The sequence below is a fragment of the Camelina sativa genome, chromosome 5, assembly GCF_000633955.1.
Source record: "Camelina sativa cultivar DH55 chromosome 5, Cs, whole genome shotgun sequence".
Taxonomy (NCBI): Eukaryota; Viridiplantae; Streptophyta; class Magnoliopsida; order Brassicales; family Brassicaceae; genus Camelina; species Camelina sativa.
In genome coordinates this window covers 25,840,836-25,858,416 of record NC_025689.1, presented here as the reverse complement: position 1 = coordinate 25,858,416, position 17,581 = coordinate 25,840,836, and the positions used below count along the sequence as shown (strand labels likewise).

Below are 17,581 nucleotides of genomic sequence, written 5' to 3'. Positions count from 1 at the left end.
AGGCAGGAATAGTGAGGTTTAGGAAAATGGGGTTTTAACCAAAATTCCATTCTTTAATCTATTGTTCAATTTGCAAACTTTATTTATAATTTAAAATTTTAGCGGTCCAACAACTATTTTACAATGTCAAAATGTAAGTGATTTTTAACATATGTCACAATACTAGTGAGTTACAAATTTGTCAAGTTCCACGTAAAGTTTACGTTGAATATAATAATATTATACTCACAAGAAATATTACTATAAATAGGCATAAAGACGTCCATGAATTATCACTACTCTCATCACAAACCAAAGCAGCAAACAAGAGAAGAAGAGTGAGAAGAAAAAAGAAGAGAGACACTATGACTACCACACCAGATTGGATCATGATTGGAGGATATGGTCCTGAGAGTTACAACCAACAGTCTTCGTATCAGGTTTAATACATATATTTTGCATTCCTTTGTTAGCTAGGTTCTGTATTCCTAACTCATAAGATGTATGTATTTAACCGTCTCCTCCATATACAGAGAGCGTTGTTGGAAGCGGCAAAGGACAAGATGACCGAGGCGATCTCAGCCAACCTCAGCCTCGATTTGATATCGAATCGATTCAATGTAGCAGACTTTGGTTGTGCGAGTGGACCTAACACTTTTGTGGCAGTCCAGAATATAATAGATGCGGTAGAAGAAAAGTACCAAAGAGAAACCGGACAAAGCCCGGTGGATAACATCGAGTTCCAAGTCTTGTTCAATGACTTTACCCTCAACGATTTCAACACTCTCTTCAAGACACTTCCTCCAGGGAGAAGATACTATAGCGCCGGAGTTCCTGGTTCCTTCTTCGACCGTGTTCTCCCTAAGGAGAGTTTCCACATCGGAGTCATGAGTTACGCCTTCCATTTCACCTCCAAGATTCCCAAAGGGATCATGGACCGTGACTCTCCCTTATGGAACAAAGACATGCAGTGCACCGGGTTTAACCAAGCTGTCAAGAAAGCGTATCTTGACCAATACTCTATCGACACCAAGAAACTATTGGATGTTAGAGCTGAAGAGCTCGTTCCTGGGGGTTTGATGTTGCTTTTAGGTTCGTGTCTAAGAGACGGAGTTAAGATGTCCGAGACACCTAAAGGAACAGTAATGGATTTTATCGGAGAATCTCTTAGTGATCTTGCTAAACAGGTAGATAACATAGTTTTATCTTCAAAGTATTACCTACAATTACAAAAGTACTTAACTACTTTATCTTCTTCTTTTTTTTTTGGTTTAAAAAAGGGTGTGACCGACCAAGAAAAGGTGGACACTTTCAGAACCTCAATTTACTTTGCGGAACAAGGCGAGATAAGGCAAATAATTGAGGAGAATGGGAAGTTCACAATCGAGGCTTTTGAGGATATCATTCACTCTGAAAATGAGTTTCCGTTAGACCCCAAGATATTGGCCATCTCCTTCAAAGCCTTTTATGGAGCGTTCATTACCGCACATTTTGGGACCGAGATCATGAGGAAAGCTTTTGAGCTTGTCGAGGTCAAGGCGCGCGAACAGATGTCTCGTCTCCAGAATTGCAAACCTGGAATGCAGTACCTCATCGTGCTTCGCAAGAACTGATCTATGATCCAAGTATATTAATGTATTAATGCGTTTTACTCCATTGTTACTTCATCTTGTTTCCTCGATATCATGGTGCTTTGTCATCTTTTTTTTCTTGATGTTTTCTCTTTGCGTCTTTGTATTATCCCCTATCTTATAAATCAATAAAACTTCACTTTTCGCTTATTATTATAAGATACTCCTATAGCGTTGTTCCATATGTTCATTTTAGTTTGGCCAATACAAAGTTTGAATTCAAGATTTCACATTTTAATCTATAGTTTCCTATCCTCTGCGTAGAATAAAAGATTTCCAACTTTGACTAGACATTTCAGCACATTTTTCGTGTGAAAAATTGAGGGCACACTTCATTACAAAAAAGATGGTTGATTGCATCACTTAAGTAGTATCACAAAACTAAATGATATCAATTTGAATGATTTATTAATAAATGATGCATAATTATGTATTTTAGCATTTGTTGTTATAATTGATGTAATTTGACATCGGTTCAATAAAAGTGACATAATTTTATTTTAATTTGCATCAATTTAAAAATACTTAATAGAAAAAAATTACATCACTTCATATAATGATAAAAATTAAATATCAATTAAATAAATGATACAAAACTGATATCAATAATAAAATGATGCTAATTCATACATATTCGATTTCAGTTAAATAAATACATGTATTTCAAAATTTTATTGATATCGGTTGCATATAATTGATGCAAGTCAATATTAATTTACATATGTGGAAGCAATGTATGATTGTGAAGGTGCTCGGGAGGAATATTTCCATCGCGGCGCTAACCCGTAAGCTAAGAGAGATGTGGAAACCAAAGGGTGGGATGTACGTGATGGATTTACCGAGACAGTTCTTTATGATCCGCTTCAATCTGGAGGAAGAGTATTTGTCAGTCTTTACTGGGGGACCATGGAAGGCTTTTGGGAGTTATCTATTGACAAAGGCATGGTCACCGGATTTCGATCCTTTACGGGATGAAATCGAGACGACACCAGTGTGGGTTCATTTGTCAAACATCCCGGTTAATTTTTATCATCCGTCGATCCTGATGAGGGTGGCTCGAGGGCTCGGGAGTCCCCTTAGAGTGGATGTGACAACTTTGAACTATGAGAGGGCTAGGTTTGCTCGGATTTGCGTTGAAGTTGATTTAAAACGACCTTTGAAAGGGACTATTATGATTAACAGAGAGCGTTACTACGTCTCTTATGAAGGCCTACCTAACATTTGTTTGTTGTGTGGTTTATACGGTCACTTAGTCCATGCCTGTCCGAGTGAAAATATGGGGAGAAGAGTGGAGAAGCACGCAGAGAGTGTCGTGAGACCGGTGGCTGCGGTAACTGGGGAAACTGTTGATCCTAAGGAAGGGGATGATGGTTTTACTACAGTGCGGAGACAGAGGCGTAACTCGGCGAAGGGGTCCAATCCTGTCGTGTTCGCCGCCGGTGGATCTAGTCCGAATAAGGAAAGACAACTTAAAGAAATACCAGTTCAGAATATTACAGCGAGTATCCCGGTGGCAAATAATTTTGGTAACTTGGAGATCGAAATGGTATCTTCGGAGATACAGGATATCGCGATTTCTGGGGAGGGAGATAAGGAAAATCGAAATATAAGGACAGTAAGTGGATTGGGCAATCGTGAGCCACAAGCAATTGGAGGGTCGTTATTGGGCTTCACAGAGAAAGTAAATGGCAGAGGCAAAGGAGGCCCATCAGATAAGAAGTCTGGTATGGGTAAAGGGATGTCTCTTACTGGTTCAAAATCAAAGCAGACGAAAAATAGGCCCACCAGAGGCCTTGTTTTTGGCCCAGTTATACGGGAGACTGAGAGTGAGGTTGCGTTATCGATCTCGGGGAAGCGGTTGCGACTAGAGACGAGTACAATGGGTAGACCTGGCGGTTGCTTTCGGAAAGATGGAGCGGGTGAGTTGATGGAGGAAGATCACCCACCAGGTGAGCGGGATCCTGTTAATCAGACTCAGTCTCCGCCTATGGAGGTGGTAGAACAGCAAGTGACAGTCGATCAGGACAAGCCACCAGATGGTGAGGTGGTTCTCCCGAGAGTCTGATGGTGTTCCCCGGTGGTTCTAGGGTATATACTACGAGTGATGATAGATTGCATTTTTTGGAATTGCCGAGGGGCTAACAAACCCAATTTCCGGAGATCAATTAGATACATGTTGAAGCGGTTTCCGATGGATTTCTTAGCTCTGTTTGAGACTCATGCCGGAGGAGATTGAGCAGAGATTATTTGTCGGGGTTTGGGCTTTGACAATAGCTTTCGAGTGGATGCTGTGGGTCAGAGTGGGGGAATCTGGCTACTGTGGAAGGCTCATATAGGTGTGGTAGCTGTAATCGAGTCGGATATTCAGTTTATTCATGTGAGGATTGATGATGGGGTGGATCCCTTTCATGTAGTGGTGGTATATGCAGCGCCTACTCCGACTCGTCGAAGCGGGCTTTGGGAGAAGTTAAGTCAGGTGATACAGGGCATTGGTGAGCCGCTGTTGATTGGTGGTGACTTTAACACCATAATTCGTTTGGATGAGAGATCAGGAGGTAATGGGCTTCTATCGCAGGATTCCCTTGTATTTGGAGAATGGATAAGCCACAACTCTCTGATTGACATGGGCTTCAAGGGGAACAACTTTACTTGGCGTTGAGGGCGGGTGGCTAATACGTATATTGCTAAACGCCTTGATCGGATTTTATGTTGTGCACAAATGCGTCTGAGATGGCAAGAAGCGGTGGTCACCCACCTTCCTTTCTTAGCGTCGGATCACGCTCCATTATATGTGCAGTTGAGTCCAACGATAAGAGGTAATCCGAAGCGGAGACCCTTTCGGTTTGAAGCAGCTTGGTTGAATCATCCAGGATATAAAGAGTTGCTTGCAACATCCTGGGATAGGGAAGTGGCAACACCGATTGCTTTGCAGCGGTTGCAGGATATACTCAAGCGGTGGAACCGTGAAGTGTTTGGGGATATCCTCAAGCGTAAGGAGAGCTTGACTAATGATATTAAGGTCGTCCAAGATCAATTGGAGGTTTATCAGTCTGATGTCTTGCTGCAGAAGGAGGAGGACTTGATCAAGGAGTTGGATTTGGTCTTAGAGCAGGAGGAGACCCTCTGGTTCCAGAAGTCTAGGGAGAAGTGGATAACCCTGGGAGAGAGGAACACCAAAAACTTTCATACCTCTACGATTATACGCAGACGATGGAATCGTATAGAAATGTTGAAGAATGAGGAAGGCAGTTGGGTCGATGATGCACAGGAGTTGGAGAACATGGTGATAGCTTTCTATAAAAGGTTGTACTCTCTCGAGGGGATTGATATGAATTCCGAGAGCTTGTTGCAGACATGTTTTGTGAGGCTGTCGCAGATGGAGCTTACAGACTTGAATAAAGCTTTCTCTGCTGAGGAAGTGGTGAGCTCGATTAGGAGCATGGCCCGGATGGCTTTCATCCTGGTTTCTATCAGCAGGATTGGGATGTAGTGGGTTCATCGGTTATCCGTTTTGTGTTGGAGTTTTTTGATCACGGGCTTTTACCGGAGGAGACGAATGATGCTTTGGTTGTCTTGATCCCGAAGGTAATGAAACCGGAAGGGATGTCACAGTTTCGCCCCATCAGCTTGTGTAATGTGTTGTTCAAGACAATTACAAAGACAATGGTGAACAGAATGAAGAAGGTAATGCCTAAACTTATTGGCCCTGCTCAAGCTAGCTTTATCCCCGGTAGGCTAAGTACAGACAACATAGTGGTGGTTCAAGAAGCGGTGCATTCAATGAGGTGTAAGAAAGGGAGAAAGGGGTGGATGCTACTGAAGCTAGACCTTGAGAAAGCCTATGATCATCTTAGGTGGGATTTTTTGGAGGAGACTCTGAGAGTTGCGGGTTTCTCAGAACATTGGTGTCGATGGATTATGCAATGTGTTGAGGATCCAACCATGACGATATTGTGGAATGGGGAAAAGACAGAACCCTTTAAACCATCAAGGGGGTTGCGTCAAGGTGATCCATTGTCGCCTTATCTCTTTGTCTTGTGTTTGGAGAGGTTGTGTCATCTTATTGAGTTAGCAGTTGATTCGAAGGACTGGAAACCGATTAATTTATCGAGAGGAGGTCCAAAGTTGTCACATATTTGTTTTGCGGATGATCTGATCCTGTTTGCTGAAGCCTCTGTAGCACAAGTGAGGGTGATTAGAAGGGTTTTGGAGAAGTTCTGTCTTGCCTCGGGTCAAAAAGTGAGCTTGGAGAAGTCCAAAATCTTTTTCTCGAATAATGTGAGCCGCGATTTAGAGGAACATATTAGTTTGGAGAGTGGCATAAAATCAACCAAGGATCTTGGCAAATATCTTGGGATGCCGGTTTTGCATAAGAGAATCAACAAAGAAACCTTTAGGGAGGTTATTGAGAAGGTTAACTCGCGTTTGGCTGGCTGGAAGAGTCGTTTTCTCAGTTTTGCTGGTCGTCTGACACTGACGAAGGCGGTCCTGTCCTCTATCCCAATTCATTCTATGAGTACTATTTGTATGCCAAAGTCCACTCTGGATATGTTAGATAAGATCTCAAGGGAGTTCTTATGAGGAAGCACAATGGAGAAGAGGAAAATCCACTTAATATCGTGGGAAAGGGTTTGTAAACCAAAGCGTGAGGGTGGGCTGGGTATACGGAAGTCGCGGGAGATGAACATAGCGCTACTTGGTAAAATAGGCTGGAGATTGTTACATGACACAAGTGGTCTCTGGGCAAAGGTGTTAAGAGCGAAATATAAAGTGGGGGATCTACATGATGGTTCATGGCTGAGTCCTAAAGTTGCATGGTCTCCAATCTTGGCGGAGTGTGTGTAAGGGTCTTAGTGACGCAGTAATACCATGTCTACGCTGGATGGTTGGTGATGGGAAGGATGTTAGGTTCTGGTCAGATAAATGGTTACTCAATGCACCATTGCGGGAGGTTGCGAATGGTGTGTTACCGCCTTCTTACAATGATGTGCGAGTTCGTGATGTCTGGAGGGATGGGATGGGGTGGCTCTTCAGCTATCTAGCACCTCTTTTATCAGATTTTACTCAACTCCAGCTAAGATATGTGGTTCTTGATATGGTTACAGGTGCCTCAGATAGATTATCGTGGGGTGAGATGCCAGATGGTCGCTATACAGTGAGCTCTGCTTACGCAGTGGTAAACAAAATATCTGAATCCACAAGACAAATGTGGAAAGATTCAGGCGGCATTTGAGCGATACCAACCTCTGTCCTATCTGTCATAGTGGGGAGGAGACACTATTACATGTGTTGCGGGATTGTCCCGCAATGGCTGGAGTTTGGCAGCGGCTAGTTCCACAACGAAAGCTTAATGCCTTCTTTACAGCTTCGCTGTTGGAATGGTTATATGCCAACTTAAAGGAGGTTACGGAAAGTAATGGTCACTCGTGGGCGACTCTGTTTGCGGGGGCGGTCTGGTGGGGTTGGAAATGGAGGTGTGGTGATATTTTTGGTGGCATGGGTAAGTTTCGTGACCGGGTACGCTTCCTTAAAGACTTGGCAGCCGAGTACTATAAAGCACATTTGGTTGAGGAAGGCATGCGAGTTGCAGTACATAGAGAGGAACGTCAGATAGTATGGTTGCCACCGCGTGAGAGCTGGTTAAAGCTTAACACGGATGGAGCCTCGCAGGGAAATCCGGGGAGAGCTGCAGCAGGAGGAGTGTTGAGAGATGGGGAGGGTAACTGGATTTCTGGTTTTGCTCTGAATATAGGAGTGTGTTCGGCTCCTCTCGCGGAGCTCTGGGGAGTTTATTACGGGTTGGTTATGGCATGGGAGAGGAGGGCGACGCGTGTGGAGCTCGAGGTGGATTCGACTATGGTGGTAGGGTTTCTTACGACAGGGATAAGTGATTCTCATCCTCTGTCTTTCCTAGTACGCTTGTGCTATGGCTTTTTGACTAGGGACTGGTTAGTCCGTATTTGTCACGTGTATAGGGAGGCTAACCATCTTGCGGATGAGTTAGCTCACTATGCTTTTTCTCTTCCTCTTGGTTTTTACGCTTTGGATGTTTGCCCGGATGATATGAGGGCCTGTTTGCATGAGGACATTGTTTGTCACTCACGGCCAAGAATGGTCCGGTTGTAGTTTTTTCTTTTTCATTTTTAATAAATGGGGAGATTCTCCCCTGTTTCACACCAAAAAAAAAATCAAAAATCAAAATTTTATTGCTATTTCCCAAATACAGTTTTATAAATTTCTATTATAATATATTTCAAAGATACGAAATAATATTTTAAGTAGTATAAATTATGTTTATTTTATTTTATTTAAGAAAATATAATAATTACATTCTCCACCTTACAAACCTGCAAAAATTATTTTATTCCTTTTTAAAATTAATCAGTATATCACAAATCTTTCCATAAATTAATAATTACAAACACAAAGTCGAAAATATACAGAGTGGGAAGATATTATCACAAATATTTTTAAAACAATTAATCAATATTATCACAAATATTGTCCATAAATAATAATTATAAAAATAAAAGAAAACAGATCTGTTTGGATATCGTAACCTGTTTTTTTTTTTTTTAATTTCTCGCTTTTTCTTGGTTTTTTCATAAATATTTGTATTAAAGTTGTTTTAAAAAAAACTGAAATTCTGTTTCCACACTAGTCACAATCTTTGTAACTACTTAAAAAAAATCTTTATAATTATTTAAGGGTGAAAGTGTTTTTTCATCTATATAAACGAAAAGAAACAAAAAATAATTAAAATAATTAAGAGTGATCAAGCAACAACTTTTGTAGAAATTCTTTTTTGAATGTCAATAACAAGACAACTATGCATTTACAACATTTGAAGATAATCTTCTTTTCTGCTCCCAATGTTGTATCAAGTTTTTTTATTATCAAATATAGAATTCTAATTTCTCCTATGATATTTTTGGTTATATATTCAGAAAATCTGAAGATTAAACAACAATGACATGAAGACAAAGGAAAAAAAAGCAGAGAACAAAAGCAATATGTGTTTCATATAACACTTATCAACATACATATAACACTTAAAAAAGAAGAAAACGAAGCTCAGTTATCAATTTATGATCTTAGTTCATATCAGTTCTTTTTCTTCTTCTGTAATTCAACGTTGAATCTATGATCTGAATTCATATTTTTTTTTTCTTTTGTAATTCGATGGTTGAATCTATATTAAATAAATGTATTGTATTTATTTTTTTATTTATTTTATAAATAACAATTTTAATAAAAGATATTAGTACAGATTCAAAAAGATTTTAATAGATATCCAAAACAATTTCTGCATATTAAAATAATTTCAAAAATATTTAAAATTAACCAATCTGTTATTATTATTAAAACAAAAAAAAATCTTTTATTAGTATCAGTTATGAGAATTTGTTAAAAATGCCCCTTTTGATATACCCCTTTTCAAAAATACCCTCTTTTCTGGCCATTTTTATTTATGCCCTCTTTTAATTTTTAATGACCATTTTACCCTTAGATGAAAATTATTTTATTCAATAAAAAGAAAAACAAAATTTTCCCGCCAAAAAATTTCCGACATATTTTCCCGCCAAAAATTTTTCAAAAAAATTTTCCCGCCAAAAATTTTTTTGTCAAAAAACTTTTGATAAAAAATTTCGAAAAAAAAAATTTTCCCGCCAAAATTTTTCCCGCCAAAAAAAATTTACAAGGTTTTTAAAAGGTTTTATAAGGTTTCTACCTTATAAAAGCCTTATAAACACCTTGTAAAGGCTTTTACAAGATTTTTTAAAGAGTTTTAAAAGGTTTTTTAAACAACTTGTAAACGCTTTTACAAGATTTTTAAAAGGTTTTTAAAAGGTTTTAAAAGGTTTTTAAAAGGTTTTTAAAAGGTTTTCAAATGGTTTTTAAAAGGATTTTTAAAAGGTTTTTAAACACCTTCTAAACCCTTTTACAATGTTTTTAAAAACCTTGTAAAAGTTTTTATAAAATTTTTAAAAGGTTTTTAAACACCTTTTAAATGCTTTTAAAAAGTTTTTAAAAGCGTTTACAAGGTGTTTAAAAACCTTTTAAAGCATTTACAAGCTTTTTAAAAGCATTTACAAGGTTTTTAAAAGCGTTTACAATGTGTTTAAAAACCTTTTAAAAACCTTGTAAACGCTTTTAAAAGTTTTTTAAAAGCATTTACAAGGTTTTTAAAAGGTATAAATTTCAATATTTTTGGCGGGAAAATTTTTCGATTTTGGCAGGAAAATTTTTTTTTTGGCGGGAAAAAATAATTTTTTTGGGAAAATTTTTCGATTTTGGTGGGAAAAAAAATTTTGGCGGGAAATTTTTTTGGCGGGAAAATATTTTCGATTTTGATGACTGTACATTCTTGCTGTCACTCAAAAAGGGTAATTTGGTCATTTTGTATATAAAGAGGGGTAGTTTTAAAAATGGTCAACATGAAAGGGTATTTTTAAAAAGAGATATGGAAAAAGGGGCATTTTTTAGAATGCCCCATCAGTTATTCATAATTGGTACCAAATTTTAAAATCATTTATAAAACTGACAATAATTTAAAATCATTTGCTATATCCGATTTAATATTAACATCGGATTGAAATAAACCGATGTAAAATATTTGCATCAACAAATAATAAATCATTTTTTCAAATGATATAAATTATATTTACATCATTTAAATCTGATGCAAATACAAAAAATAAATGATTCAAAACAACATTTTTTGTAGTTCTTTTTCTATTTTCTTACCAAACGTATATTTTACTGTAAAAACCAATCAGATCACTATTTACAATCTACACTTACAATCTACAGTAAACCATTGTTTCATGAGTGGCGGAACCGTATAAAAATAATATATGGCACTAATCATATTTAACCTCAAGAAATTTTTTTCAGTAATAAAAAAGTGAAAATAGACCAGATTGACACAAAATTGAAAAAATATTGCTAGATTGACACCCTCCGTTAGAGGAAAACTAGATTGACACAATGTTATGTTTAAATTACCAAAAGGCCAACTAAAACTGAAATAGGAAATAAAAAATATCAAATTAAATACTAAATAAAATCTAATAATACAAAAAACATAAAAACAAAACTCGACCCTCAATTATTTAACTCAAGACAACATCAAATACCTTGTTATCCAGCATGTAATCCTCATATACCAATCCTCAATTATTTAATTCAAAAAAATAATAGAGAAGTCGATTATAAATCCCAAAAGGAAAGAAAGCATGATTAAATCCACATTGGAGAGAAGGAAGAAGGAATTTATGGAAAAATAAGATGAACCCAAAAGAGAAAACAATTTCAGTCGATATAGGGGGAGGGGAGGCACGATACAAAAGAGAAAAAATAAGGTAAACCCTAGATTCTCGCCGTATATGGCAACTACTACAAAAGTCTGTCGCTTAACTTAAAAAAAAATCTGTCACAAAAGGCACTAATAAATCTATCATTACCCTGAATAAAATCTGTTATAAAAAATCATTTATCAAACTCAAAATAATAGATTTGTCATTATAGATAACAAATCTGCTGTCACTATATCAACAAAAAACAAATATGTTATCATTGTATTCATATATAATAAATCTGTTATCAAGCAGCAGATTTTTTAGTAGGAAAAAAAAAACTGTCATAACATAAGAAAATCTACCATAACGTATATTGTGCATGTGGGTCAATATAACAATTTTAAAAAGACTTTCGAAAATCTGTTATCAAACAACAAATTTTTCCTTCAATCCAAAAATCAGTCATAACTTAAAAAAAAAATCTGTCACCACTAGATGTCAAACTAGCAATTATTTTTACGTTTATAAATCTGTCACAATGTGACAGATTTTTTAAGTGAAAAATAAAACTGTTACAACAATCATAAAAAATCTGCCACAAAATTCCTAGAAATTTGACTAAAACAATGAAAATCTGTCATGACTTTATAAATAAGTTTATCGCGTTAAGAAAATCTGCTGTTCACAAAAAATCTGTCGTTACACACTTCAAATAAATCTGCCATAGAAAACAAATATGCCGTCAAACTCTGCAAATTAATCTGCCATCTAAAATAAGTCTGCCAAAAAAAAGTGTCATCGATAATAAATCTGCCACTTACAAATTAATCTGCTATTACTTGTATGGCAGACTTTTATAAAAAAAAAAAACGAAATTGCAGGAATTTTTAACCAAGGGTAATATTGACTTCTTTTTTTTCCTTACAAAGCAAAAAAGGGTATTTTCGGTATGAAACTAATCCAACTGACCCTCAAATTTTAGGAACTAATCTAGCAATTAACTGCTCAAATTAGGTCAAACTAGTAATTTTCCCATAAAAAATATGAAAAAATATAACGAAACATTCGAAGAAAGGAAAAAAGTCTTTAACAAAAAAAAAAAAGAAAGGAAAAAAGTTTAAGAAACAACCAGAGGCGGATCTACGTTGATATATAGTGGGGCACATGCCCCATACTAACTTAAACAATTTTCTAATTCACAATTATTAATTATATTCTCCTAGATCATTTGGCTAAAGTGTGCTACATGCTAATCTTTATGCCTCAAGTTCGATGTCTTGCTTTTTCTTTTTTCATTTTTTGTTTGATTTTTTCTTTTCTTTTTGGTTTACCACGTCGGCACGTCTTGTGTCTTTCCAACATGTTTTAAAAAAAATTTATTAGGATTGAGTACTTTAACTTTTACTTTTATTAATTAACTCTTGAAAAAAAAAAAAATATCATTTTAATAGTAAAGATTACATTTGAATTTTTAGAATGTTGGTAAAATTAGTAACTTAGTAAACATATATTATCTATTTTGTAATTTATTTCATATTCTAAAATTAAAATCTTTCTGAATTCAGATAATAATTTTACACATAAATTACATGTTTACTGTGATTTGTAACTGAGAAATTATGGAACTAAAATTTTTTATATATATTTAATATATGTAGACTATTATTATTTTCATTTGAATGTAAAATATTATTTAATTAAAATAATTTATACAAGAAATGCTTCATTAATTGTAAATTATCATCAAAAAGATATTAAAGCAAATAGTAACATTTAAACGATAGTCAAAGATCTTGTATATGGTTGAGTGGAGAACCATATTGTTAAGCATAGCGAGGATCGCATAAGTTTATTATTGAGCTGATGCAGTTAATGATAATAAAATTTAAAATTAATATAAATAATATTTCGTAAAAATTTGATGATTTTTTGAATTTTATATTTTAAATAAACTATTTTGTGCCCCACTCAAAAAAAAATTTTAGATCCGCCACGTAATACGAGATACGTGCCTCACCTATTTTACATGTAGATCCGCTCGTTCCTCTCCCTTATCATGAAATAAACGTGCTGACACGATTCTCATTACTCATCAATCTTACTTGATTTTTACTCTTTTGATATACCGCAGCATAGAATTATTCAAAACCATTGTTTTATACTTTGCCTTTCGTGTTCAAATCTTTGAATATGTTTTGGTAACAATTAATTTTCTGATTCTTGTCAACTATAAGTTAAGCGTGAACTGGATCATTACAAACTAAATAATGTTTAAGAAGAATACATTTCATTGATTAAAACCCATTAAGAAGGGAAGATATGTTTAAGTCAGACGAAAATGCCAACTACAACTTAAATTTATTTGATTTGTTTTGTTTTTAGGATTTTTTTTTGTCCATATCTGTGTAAAACTTTCTTTTTATGTATATCAGTGTGTTACATCTGGGCAATCGGTAACTTTGATCTAGTTCGGTTCAGAAATTGGAAGATTATATTTGTACGATTTAAGGAAAACTAACTAAAATTAACCGAATTCAAAATTTTATTTGGTTTAGTTTGAAAATAATGAACTTTAGTTTGATTCATATAAAAATTATGGGTTTCGAAATGAAACCGAAACAATATTAAATTAGCTTTTTTTTTTTGTTCAAAGAATTAAATTAGCTTTGTTCTGCACTTCTGCTTAAGTTCTGATATTTTGATGAGTTCGGTATGTTTCTATATTTCGTTATATTTATAGCATTTTCATTGATAAATTTTGGTTTAATTTTGAAAAACTGAAAATTATAGAAAATTACAATATATCCAGTAAACCGATCGGTTGTCCTTACCTAACCGAACCTATTTTTAATTTTATTTTTAATGTGATCGATTTATCAAAAATTTCAGGTTAGTGTGGTTTGATAACTTCAGTTCAGTATATATTATTTTTATTTCTTAAAAATAGGGCCACTGTATGTCAAAAATGCATGCAATATAATTTCTTTTTGATTTAATCATTTGAAATACATTATTATTATTAATAATGGGTTAACATTTTATTATTAATACATTATTATTATTAATAATGGGTTAACATTCTATCCCCAAAATTTTAAAAACATTTACCGTATACTTCCATTGTGTATTATTCTCCTAATCCTAAGATTCGGGCGTGACCTCAATTAACATTTAACCAGGCGTACCATTAGCACCAATTAGATATGTACGTATACAAATCATAGAATGAATGAATGAATGAAGTCAAATTGTATTTACTTAATGTGTTAAGTAAGAAAAAACTAAACTGAAAAAATTCCAACAAATTTAGAAAGAAAAAAACAAGAACACGAACGAAAATAACAACAAAATGAGAAAGCGATATGATACTAAAAGCTATAAACAAAAATAGTGTCGTTGTCCATGATAAAATAAAACATCAACTTACCTCCAAACAGTATTAATTGACTTGTCAAAGACCAAATATATAATAGTTTTTGTTGCTTATTTATAGTCAAACGTATATAATAATTTTTTTTATTTAGCAAACGTATATAGTAATTATTTTTCCTGCATTAATATTTAGGGTTAATTAAATAAATACCACAATTCTAAAAGTTATTTAAAAGAATAGCATAACAACTTTTTTTAATAGTAAAATATCATGGAACTCACATTTTTTTGGAGTAGAAAGACAAAATCACCCTTTTCTTATTTTAGTGTAATGTAGAAAAAATGAAAGATTAGGTTAATTTTTTTAAAATAGCATGTAATATTTATATTTTACATAAAAATTTTAAAATAGCATGTAATATTTCTATTTTAATCTCATTTATGAATTCAAACCGACATATAATTTCGTTCTAATTGTAAAATCTAAACCCTAACCATCTTATTTGTGAACCCAAACCGACATATAATTTCGTTTTAATTGTAAAATCTAAACCCTAACCATCTCATTTGTGAACCCAAACCAATATATAATTGCGTTCTAATTGTATAATCTAAACCCTAACCATCTAATTTGTGAATCCAAACCGACATATAGTTTCGTTCTAATTGTAAAATCTAAACCCTAACCATCTCATTTGTGAACCCAAACCGACATATAATTTCGTTCTAATTGTAAAATCTAAACCCTAACCATCTTATTTGTGAACCCAAACCGACATATAATTTTATTTTAATTGTAAAATATAAACTCTAACAATCTCATTTGTGAATCCAAACTGACATATAATTTCGTTCTAATTATAAAATTTAAACCCTAATTATTTCATTTGTGAACCCAAACTGACATATAATTTCGTTCAAAAAACAAAAATAACATGATATTTAAACAAATAACATGATATTTAAACAAATAACATGTAATATATGTAATGGGTATAAGAGTAATTATATATAAGGAGAGATAATAGACCGTGGATCTTATGGTAGTTTGTTAAATACTTTTCATTTTTGTGGTATCTAGTGCATATACTCTAATATTTAACACTAATTATATATATATATATATATATATGAAATTGGCTTTGTGACTTATTTCATGTCGAGCAGTCTAGACTAATTCTTCTCTGACGGCTATCGTCTCGCCGGTCACATTTGACTAATCTCTTCGTGTATCACGTCATTTTCTAAAAATAGTTTCCTTATTTGTATAGTTTTAGAATTACATGGTTAGACCTAATTATGGCTATGAATGGTCGTAAGTTTTTGAGTTTTTCAGATTAGTGTTAGATTTTTAATTTAAAATTAAAAATTAAAAAAAAAACTAGAAATGGAGGAAATAATATGAAGTCACTTTAAAAGACTGAAAGTCAATATGTAACATAGATTATAGATTTGTTTTAATAGATAAAAACTATCAAAATAGGTTTTTTATTATTTGATTATAAAATAAATTTTTAGAAAATTTAAAACCAAAAACAACTTCAAAATCCACCACCATTGAAAGTCTATATTATATTCTTTAGTTTGCAAACTTTATTTAAAAATCTTAGTGGTCATACTGTATAACTATTTTTACATAAATCATTATATCTCAATCATTATTTACCATACATATACTCCTACATTCCTATACGTAGTTTCTTTATTTGCAAAATTTTAGAATTACATTTTTTCTATAATCATGAAGTGATCCGCACTTTAACCACCTGATTAATTCCCTAAAATAAATGAGTGTAACTGTTCCTTCAGCGAATTTTTAAAACGTGACACTATTTCGACTGACTATAGCCTAGAAATTCTATAATTACATTTTCAGACCTTGTTCATGCATTTGATTCCGCAAAAAGAGTGAGGTTTAGAAAAATGGGGTTGTAACCAAAATTCCATCCTTAATCTTACAAACTTTATTTATGATTTAAAATTGACATTTGTCACAATACCTGAGTTAATTCTTTGTCAAGTGCCACGTAAAGTTTACGTTGAATATAATAATATTATATTCACAAGGAATATTACTATAAATAGGCATAATAGAGACGTCCATGGATTATCACTTCTCTCAGCACAAACCAAACCATCAAACAATAGAAGAAGAGTGAGAAGAAGAAGAAAGAGATACATCATGACTACTACTCCAGAATGGACCATGATTGGAGGAGATGGTCCTGAGAGTTACAGCCAACACTCTTGGTATCAGGTTTGAATACATATATTTTGCAAGCCGTGCCTACTTGAGAAAAGTAAAAAACGTTCGCCTAGAGTCTAATTATATTTTATGTAAAACTGTAGGCACATTTAAATCACTTTTTTTTTTATAAAGAAATTTAAACCACTCTCACGTAAGCAAATTTTCATTAATAGTAAAAAAAAGTTTAATCCTTAGTTTTCTAAAAAAAAAAGTTTTCGTGTACTCATTCTTTCGTTTTCTTTTATCGCATGACCTTTTTCTGCCAAATCCTTATCATCTAATCATCTAATCATCTATGTTCTTTTTATGTGTTACTAGGTTTTGAATCCACGCTACGCATGGATTTATTTGATATATTTTAATGAAAATTATATTTTATAAAAAAATATAAAAAAATATAAAAAAATTTTAAATAAGTATTAAAGAAAAAAATTAAATTTCAGAAACATAACTTTTTAAAATATAAAAATCAGTTGTGTTATAAAATTAAACCTAATAAAAAATCATGAATTTAACTCGACGTTTACGTGAGGTAAATCAAACAGATGAGCTCATATATCCTAAACCATTTCTTTGACCACCAGAAAAATGAAACAATTTTATAATCATGAATTTAACTCGTTTTCATATTTAATTGATCGCTACCACCTATATCTTCGTGTTTTTTATTTAATGTTTTCTTTTTCTTCATATTCTTTCTTGTCATTTTCATTGTCAAATTTTGTGGTAATTGTCATCGTTACTTTTATCTTGTGGTTCTTCGTTATACTTTTTTTCTTCTTCTTCCTCGTCAATATTTATAATATTTTAAACTTTTAAAAGGTTTCGAAAAATAAAATTTGAACCGTTTAAAAAGTTTCAATATTTATAATATTTTAAACTTTTAAATTTTAAAAATTTTAATATTTTAAAACTTTTAAAAGCAAAGAACTTTTAAAAGTTTTAATATTTATAATATTTAAACTTTTAGAAATTTTAAATATTATTATTTTTTTTTGAAACTTTTTAAAGTTTTAATTTGATCAAATAAAAAAACAGATCAAACCGAA

General features: G+C 33.3%; 1 protein-coding gene across 2 annotated transcripts in view; it reads left to right on the top strand.

The window, feature by feature from the left end:
* Positions 279-17,581, top strand: part of LOC104787591 (probable S-adenosylmethionine-dependent methyltransferase At5g38100) — a 25,073-nt gene continuing 7,770 nt past the window's right edge. The window contains exons 1-3 of one of the 2 annotated variants that reach the window (XM_010513198.1): positions 279-419; positions 513-1,166; positions 1,260-1,763. In XM_010513198.1, coding sequence (XP_010511500.1) covers positions 345-419; positions 513-1,166; positions 1,260-1,592 — 1,062 coding nt within the window. In that variant the 5' untranslated portion in view covers positions 279-344 and the 3' untranslated portion in view covers positions 1,593-1,763. Of the gene's footprint in view, positions 420-512; positions 1,167-1,259; positions 1,764-17,581 lie in introns of those variants that run through there. The other variant, XM_010513199.1, reaches the window with a different exon arrangement.